This window comes from Bison bison, unplaced genomic scaffold (genome assembly GCF_000754665.1).
Source record: "Bison bison bison isolate TAMUID 2011002044 unplaced genomic scaffold, Bison_UMD1.0 scf7180017864296, whole genome shotgun sequence".
Lineage (NCBI taxonomy): Eukaryota > Metazoa > Chordata > Mammalia > Artiodactyla > Bovidae > Bison > Bison bison.
The window spans coordinates 3,341,577-3,350,442 of NW_011494868.1; the positions used below are offsets into that span (position 1 = coordinate 3,341,577).

The window sequence follows — 8,866 nt, forward strand, 5'->3', positions numbered from 1 at the left end:
ACGCAAACTCCTCTGGGAGACCGTCCTGTGGAACAGCGCCCCACCAGCGCTTTTGAAACTCAAGTACCTTTACAGTCATTATTTAGTGAAACTCACTGTTCTTTTTTTTTTTTTCTTTTTTTTTTGGCTACATCATGTCTTAGTTGCCCCACAGCTTAGTTCCCCGACCAGGGATTGAACCCTTGTATCCTGCACTGGGGTCGCAAAGAGTCGGACACGACTAAGCGACTGAACTGAACTGAACTGACCCTGCACTGGATGGTGGATTTGTAACCCTTGGACCCCCAGGGGAAGCCCTCGCTGTCCTTCAGTAGCAGTTTTCCTGAGGAGGTTTCACTGTGCATGGCTTCTGACAGTTCCTGTCACCTAAGTGTCTTGAAGTTTGTCCCTTTCCTCTGGGTGCATGGGCCAGTACTTGCTTCTTCTTCTTTTAAGTGATTGTTTTCACAGAGAGAACTGAGCTTGTATAACCTCTGACTTAATGTTTTGTTCATTCTCCATCTGACTGCGTTTCATTTTTCTTCTGAAAAATCATCTTAGTCCTTAAAGCAGTGCCTTCCTTGGTATAGTGTGTGTATCTGTCTGTCCTCCCTTCATTAACATGTAATTTCTCAACTGTAGTTAGCAATTCTCAACCTTGGATGAAAGCAGTCTTCCTGTAGCAACTAACGTAAAATTGTTCTTTTCCTTAGAAGATTAGTATACCATATTTCTCAGTCAGCAGTAAATATGCAGCCTGTACCATTTGCTTTATCTCACGTATGCTTGCTTTAAATCATCTGTACCTGTGTTTTGTTTGTACTACTTTTAATAGCGTGAAAGTGAAAGTTGCTCAGTTGTGTTTGACTCTTTGCAACCTCTGGCCTATACAGTCGATGGGATTCTCCAGGCCAGAATACTGGAGTGGATAGCCTTTCCCAACCCAGGGATCAAACCCAGGTCTCCCACATTGCAGGCAGATTCTACCAGCTGAGCCACAAGGGAAGCCCAAGAATACTGGAGTGGGTAGCCTGTCCCTTCTCCAGCAGATCTTCCTGACCCAGGAATTGAACCAGGTCTCCTACATTGCAGGCAGATTCTTTACCTACTGAGCTATCAGGGAAGCCCACTTTAATAGCGTAAATGCTCTAAAAATGAAGAAATTTGTGAAGCCAGAACAGTTGCCTTTATTTGTGTGAATCAAGAAGTTGATGTTTTTGTTTTGAATTTTAAAATAAAAATGAGGCAAAGATGTAAGTATTCCAGGGTATTTCATTCAGAACCAACAGCAAAATTCTGGCCACGTTTGTTGTTTTAAAACATGCAACCTACAGATTGCAAATAATAACTTTATTCAGGGACCTTGCTGAGGGCTGCAGTGTGGGAGACAGCCTCTCAGGTCGCTCTGAGGAACTGCTCCAAAGAGGCAAGGGCAGAGCCAAGATATATAGGAGTTGTTGTTGGGCAGGGTCAGGGTGGGGAGGGAATGCGGGTAGTCAGTCATCAAAAAATTACTGCTAATCACAAAAGTTGAACTTCTCAAGTTAATGATTTTAGTGCTTTTCTGTGTTTGAGGAGATGTAGGAGTTTGGGCTCGTTGAGATTATCCCTGAGATGCGCATGGTACCTGATAGATCCAGTGTCCTGTTTTTCTCCACCCTCTGTCCTCACCAACATTCAAACATGCTGTAATATCTGAACATCAGAGAAACCAAAACCTGACCCCCAGTGCCGCTCCAGCGGCCGCCTCATAGCAGTCTTGCTCCCCTCGCCTTCATAGCAGTCTTGCTTGGAAAAGGGGTCTCTGTCCACTGACTTCAGTTCCTCTCTTTCCATTCTCGAGTCTGAGTGGAGTGAGGCCCCGGTCCCCCGCCAGACCATTAAATCCACACCCCTCCAGGCACATCCTGATGGCTGAAGACCTGGGCAGTCCTTGGTCCTTATCTTCCCTGCCCCTCAAGCGTTTTTTCTTTTTTCCTTTCTCTGAGGACACTTTCTTCACTTAGCTGCGGTTCCTCAGAATCTGTCCGTTGTTGAGATAGAAGGTTGCCCCAAGGACTCAGCTTTCATCTTCTGTGTCTCCACTAGTCTCTGGTAACCTTTGAGTCATCGGTGTGGATGCCCCTCTGTAACAGCTGCACTGTGGTTGATTTAACCAACCCTCTCTTCCTTACCTCTCTGAGTTCTTCTGGGGTTTATGTTTTTAAAATAATGATGATGTGCAAACACTCCTTGGACATACCTCTCTGTTGTATCCTTGTGAGAACACTTCTCTAAGTAAATATCCCACAATTGAAAAAATCTGATCTAAAGGTGTATGGAACTTTTCACTTCTAACAGATGTTACTAAATGTCCCTCTACACCCCTGCCAATAGTACGAAATTTACGTTCCTGCCATTTACCTATATTCTGGCCAGCGCTGAAGGATTACATATTCAGGTAGGGTAGGTTTTTTTAGGGGGGAAAAAATACCTTTCTAGCTTTCCTAAATGATTTTAATTGAGAGAGCAAATTTCTGCTAGTTTAAGTATAAAGTGTTCTGTTCATCATAAGTTCTCAAATACCGTAAGCTTAATATCTTACTCCCACAGTCTAAATAAATTGTGATGCTATGTCATTTTTGCATGAAGGTTCAGAATTGACTTAATGGCACAGTTTTCCCTTTTGAGTGTCAGATTTGATTGCTGGCTGTCATTAATTCAGATTGCGTAATCAGTCAGCTTCCATATGCCAGAGCAGTGATTACCATTGTTTTTAAAACTAGTACTGTTTTCATGGCTGTTTTTAAAATTTAAATTCTTACAGAATTTCTCCATGGAAAGAAAATTAACTCAAATTAACCCTATTGTGAGGAATACCTGAGATAATTGACTTGAAACTAGCAAGCCCCAGTCAGTAACTTTTGGAAGACTTTAGGTAATAGCAGTTTCCTTATGGTGGCTTTGCTTGGAGAAGATAACTGAGAAATACAGATTTTCTGTTAACTTACTTATAATCACATTACTTGACTAGTGTATAATTTGACCAAGATTTTTCAGTTTAACCCAACTGATGAAGCAGGTGTACCCTGGGTATTCTTCTAGCTTAAGTTAATGCTGATTCAGTAGTGGATTAAAATCTTGTATTGCCTTTGGATTCTCTTTAGTTTCTTTTCTGGTGTATCGTTCCATCACATGAAAGAATCCTTTCATATATTTGAACTTCTTAAAAAGTACAAGTTTTGGCAAACTAGAATTCTTATGACAAGCTATTTGCCTTTAAAACAGAAATTTCAGTTTTCATAGGAAAAGATTAAATATTCGTTAAACCATTGGATGTTTGAAATTCAAGTTTACAAACTGCAGTTATACAAATAGCGTCTTTCTAAAGCAGGTTTGACCCCGTTGGCAGTGCACAGGAGTACCTTTTTCGGGTTCTATAGTCATAGTGACCCCTCTGAGGCTGTTGATAAAGGATGCTTTGCTTATAGGTTGAATTAAAGATCATTTCTTAAAAAGTAGACAGATCAAAGAAGAAGTTACTGCCTCTGGTCAGTAATTACCAGGATGGTGAGTGACTTTTATCTGGTATAAAATGTTAGAAATTCATTTGCCTCTCATAAGTTACTGAAACTAGTTTTCAAATTAGCCTTAGGATGTATTCTTCTTTACATTGGAAAGAAGGAGCGTACATTTTCTAGCCTTTCAGAGCAGACATGCCAGTAATAATAACAGATGTGCCATCTCTTAGACTCATCACCTTAAGTGGCAGGCACCGGGAGGAGCCCCTTACGTGTACTGCGTCAGTTCGTCTTTGCGAGTAACTCTATGTGGCAAGGACTGCTGTCCCTATTTGTAGATTAGGAAGTTGTCTGCAAATACTTTTATGAATAAGAGAGATTAAATGACTTACTCAGAGTGCACAGGTAATAATCAGTAGGGTTTGAATTGGGTGTTCTGACTCCAGAACCTATACTGTTACTTACAAGCTCTGCTGCTTAAGTAAATTTTCCATGTAAAAGCAAACCAGTGGATGCTGACACGTATGTACTCATACTCATCGAGTGTGGTTGGAGACCAGGCTCAGGCCTAGCCCTTTGGCATGCTCTTACACTTCTCACTTGGCATTCTTACGCACACTCTCACATTGAAATTTATCTGTGACCTGGAGGCCTTTTTTTTTGCGGGGCTACAGCTGAGAAGATGTCTGAGATATTTTCTCTTGTTTTGTTTAGCTGCCTTGAATGTAGCAGGAGCAAAGCTTAATCAGCCTCTCTCCTGATCCACTCCATCCCTGCCCAGTCACCTGCTCCTCCTCTAGTGTGCTCTGTCCTGGTAGGGACAACCCGGTACTCATCCTGCTGCCTCGGAGCCTGGGCACCTCCCTTGGCCTCTCTCTGTGCTCATCTGCGCATCTAGTCAGTAAGTAAGACCATCTCTGTTTGCTTAGCATCACTTGAGTGCATCCGCTGTTTTCATTCCTTTGTCTTCTTGAGGCTGTCATCACCCCTCGATTAGACCATTGTCATAGCCTTTAAACTGGTCACTTGGCCTCCAGCCTGGCGTTCCATTGTCCACTCTCGAAAGTGTAAGGATGAGCATGTCACTCCTTCATTAAACTCTTGAGTTTCCATTGTTCTCAGGATGAAATCTGAATTCCTTAGTTAGGTTTGTCAGGACCTCTCTAGTCTGGCTTCTTGGTGCTCCTCTGGCTTTTTCTCTTGTCCCCTTTGATACTCACTCTACAAGTTCTGAGACGACGAACTTGATTTTCTCTTACGCACTGTGCTCTCTTTCATTTGATTCCTACACACTTTCCCCCTGGCCTGCAGTGCTGCTCCCTACCCCATCCCGGAGCATTCCGTCCACCGCCTCCTCCTGGACACCCTTGAGGTTCAGTGTAAACTTCAGTTACTGGCGGGGAGGCTTTCCCCTCCAAAACATTGGTCATACGTTCGTTTAATGTCTCCCTTCCTGGTAAGGCAGCAGGTTCTCCGTAGCGGAGACCTCAGTTCCACCTCATTTCCAGCCCCTGGCATAATTCCCAGCGCCTGGGAGATACGTGGAAAGAACTTAGAGAACAAATTAGAGATACGGTTTCTCCCTTAACAAGCTCAGAGTCTAGTGGGAGCCAGAGTATAGTGAAGAAAGAAGCTCAGTGCCGATGATCAGTCCTGTAATAAAACGCTGTGGGATCACAGAGGACTATGTGAGTGATTAACTTGGCCTGGGGGAGCAGTTTCACTGTGTAACTTTATATTATAGAAGAAACTGACAGCATTCAGATGGGGGGAAAAAAAGAGTTGTGCTGAGCAGTGGAATTGACTCAGTTGTGTTTGCTTTATTTGCTCGCTAGTTGAGCGGCTGTACTTTCGACCTTCTAAGGTTGTTATCTCAAGACAGAATTTTAACCTAGATGTAGAGCTAGGTAGCTAGCCACGCTCACTAAGTTGACTGACCTCGTTGTCCCTGAACAGAAATCAGCGCTGGCTCTTTATGTTCCCCATTACAAATCACGCGTCTGTGTCTCTGGGTTCTCATGGCTGAAATCGACAGTGTTCATAGCAGAGGTGCTGCCTGTGCGTCCATGTTTTCCTTGCCTTTGCAGCCCTGACCGCCATTGAAGGCACAGCGCACGGGGAGCCCTGCCACTTCCCTTTCCTGTTCCTGGATAAGGAATACGACGAGTGCACCTCGGACGGGAGGGAAGACGGCAGACTGTGGTGTGCCACCACCTACGACTACAAGGCGGACGAGAAGTGGGGCTTCTGCGAGAGTGAGTGTCGTTCAGCAGAAGACAGGTCCACGTCGTGTGGCGTCTTGGCCAGCAGTTCAGAGGCCTTTTGGTAGCTGTCTGTTTTCTCCGTCGCCGAGAAGCGTCAGCACTGATGCTGTGGCTGTCCCTTAAAGCCTGGACGTCAGCACAGGAAGCGGGCTGTGTCCCCACTTCCAGGCCATCACCCGGCAGCTTGTCACACTCCTGCCTTATGTCGAGCTGGTTTTCCAGGGTGTGTGTGGGTTGTTCTGAAGACTCGTAGGCAGGCTACTGAATTAATTAACATGAAATGTTTTTTTGGCAACAAAGGAAACAGAACATTACAGTAAAGGTTAACTAATAGTGGTGAAAAGAAATACAGAAAATTCCTTTTCTAAATACTTGAGTGAAATGCACTGTGCTAGGTTAACATTTGACAAGTACAGTATATTTAACTGTGTCAGTACAAAGGGGCTGACTTCTCAAGGCAAGCTGTATTTTCAGGAAAAACTTGAAGATAAAGAGCAACAGAAAACCTTGAACATATCTCAGTTGATACCAAATGACATTTTCAGAATAGTGGCTCTGGTAGAATATTTAAGCTGTCCTAGAATATGGCATCTTACATGGTCCATCTTTGGAGGTAGGCCAATATGATTAAATGCTCCAGTTTAATACATCAGATTTTTTTAATATTGTAAAAACAACTCACTTCTGTTTCTATAAATATTAGTTCTAATGAAATACCCATATGTCTGTCATTTGATGAGTTACAGATTTCTATTAAAATGATATATTACAATAGCAAAATAACTTTTGCGAAATTTATGATAATTCTATTATTTTCAGGGTTGTATTAATGTTAATGTATAGGAGAAAATAGACAACTTGAACATTAAATTGGGATCTATAGTTAATAAAAATCAAAATTTTTTATTAATTTTTTTTAGCATAATTAGTCAAATACTTTTTCCTTGTAAAAATATACAGCATTTCAGGTGAGGCAGAAGTGTTCTTTGACAATAATAATATTTTTCTGACTTTATTTTCCTGTCCTGGTTTTAGCTGACCTTGGCATATATAATCATAAGCTCCTTGTGAAATTTTAGTTAAATTGAATACAAAGTTAGAATTACTAGCAGAAAAGTACCTCCAAAAGCAGACTGAGAGTGCTTTCTCTGAAGGAAAGTGATTTCAACAAATTTTGTTTCCCTGAGTCCTATCTTTTGTCAGATAAAGGCCATACTTACAACCATGTATCTTTAGAGTGAGATTTTGAAATGGTGAACAATCATGAATTGTATTTGCATGGCCACCCAAGAGAAGGAATGTGTTCTGATGTCTGACAAGTAACTGGTGCAGAATTACCCATGTAAATGCAACTGACGTTTTGTTTTCAGCTGAAGAAGAGGCTGCAAGAAGACGGCAAATGCAGGAAGCGGAAATGATGTACCAGACCGGGATGAAAATCCTCAACGGAAGCAACAAGAAAAGCCAAAAAAGAGAGTAGGTTGCACAGCCCACTCCATCCTTCCTTTGAGCTAGGCCCTTGCTGAGATAATGGCTGAGTGCTTTTTAAATGGAACGTACTGCCAGAGATAAAAAGATTTCCTAAGTTGCATTACAAGAAAACTTAATATGGTATCTATGGACATTGGGGACATTACTTTTATCAGATTTTAGCTTGTTGGGATAAACAGGTCATAAATACCAGTCCTAAGAATGAACTGCGAGCAAATGGCTGTATATGATTAAGCTGTAGTCATTTCTCAGTGCCCGGAACACATACTATTCAGAATTCAAAGTGACATAAAACAAACAAAAGGAATTGTTGTCAGGTGTTTTCTGGGGGTTTTTGTTTTTGCTTTGTAATTTTCTTACAGACAAAGTCTAGAATTTAGAAATGAAGGAACATAAAACAAGTGACTGTCCTCTAACATTTTGTGTCCCCTAATTTCAGCTGACTTTTGCTATAGTCTGTGCAAAGATTTTAAAGACAGTTGTAGTGGTCATCATTGGATTTGTTTACTGGAGACCATATTATTACTGTTCTGACACTGCAAATCAAGTTAACTTTCTTAATAGAACGTTTTAGGATTACTGTTAATGTAATTAGAATTCCAAGATACTCTAACAACAGAACTGGTATCCTACGTAAAAACGAAAGTAGCCAGAATGTATTGTAAGTAACACTGCTTTAGTAAAACTATCAAAAGGGTATTGTACAGTAAGGAAATTAAGCTACATTTTACTAGATCTTGAAAACAAATTTTAATGGTAATTCCAAAATGTTGCTAATTTGTTTTTTCGTTACTTGTGTTTACAGAGCTTATCGGTATCTTCAGAAGGCAGCAAGCATGAACCACACCAAGGCCCTGGAGAGAGTGTCCTACGCTCTCTTGTTCGGTGATTACCTGACACAGAATATCCAGGCAGCAAAAGAGATGTTTGAGAAGCTGACCGAGGAAGGCTCTCCCAAGGGACAAACTGTGAGTGTGCTTTCTATGGAGATCTCTCTGCACACAGTGCTGTAGTATTTTAACAGCCTGATACTCTCGTTGCCCTGACTTCCTTTAACAAGTAAGACTGTAAATATTAATTTTGTGGCAGATTATTTTACCAGTCTTCTTGGACAGTCTTTTTTCTTTGAGAACATTTATAGTCAGTAAGGCATTTTTACCCCACGCCCAAGGTAAGAGAAACCCAAGTAAGACGGTAGGTGTTGCAAGAGGGCATCAGAGGGCAAACACACTGAAACCATACTCACAGAAAACTAGTCAATCTAATCACACTAGGACCACAGCCTTGTCTAACTCAGTGAAACTCTGCCATGCCCGTGGGGCCACCCAAGATGGGCGGGTCATGGTGGAGAGACTTGACAGAATGTGGTCCACTGGAGAAGGGAATGGCAAACCACTTCAGTATTCTTGCCTTGAGAACCCCATGAACAGTATGAAAAGGCAAAATGATAGGATACTGAAAGAGGAACTCCCCAGGTCAGTAGATGCCCAATATGCTACTGGAGATCAGTGGAGAAATAACTCCAGAAAGAATGAAGGGATGGAGCCAAAGCAAAAAGAATACCCAGCTGTGGATGTGACTGGTGATAGAAGCAAGGTCCGATGCTGTAAAGAGCAATATTGCGTAGGAACT

General features: G+C 41.9%; 1 protein-coding gene across 1 annotated transcript in view; it reads left to right on the forward strand.

The window, feature by feature from the left end:
• Nucleotides 1-8,866, forward strand: part of SEL1L (sel-1 suppressor of lin-12-like (C. elegans)) — a 64,951-nt gene that overhangs the window by 21,823 nt on the left and 34,262 nt on the right. Inside the window, exons 4-6 of the mRNA XM_010850876.1 lie at nucleotides 5,567-5,734; nucleotides 7,114-7,219; nucleotides 8,040-8,202. Coding sequence (XP_010849178.1) covers nucleotides 5,567-5,734; nucleotides 7,114-7,219; nucleotides 8,040-8,202 — 437 coding nt within the window. The remainder of the gene's footprint in view (nucleotides 1-5,566; nucleotides 5,735-7,113; nucleotides 7,220-8,039; nucleotides 8,203-8,866) is intronic.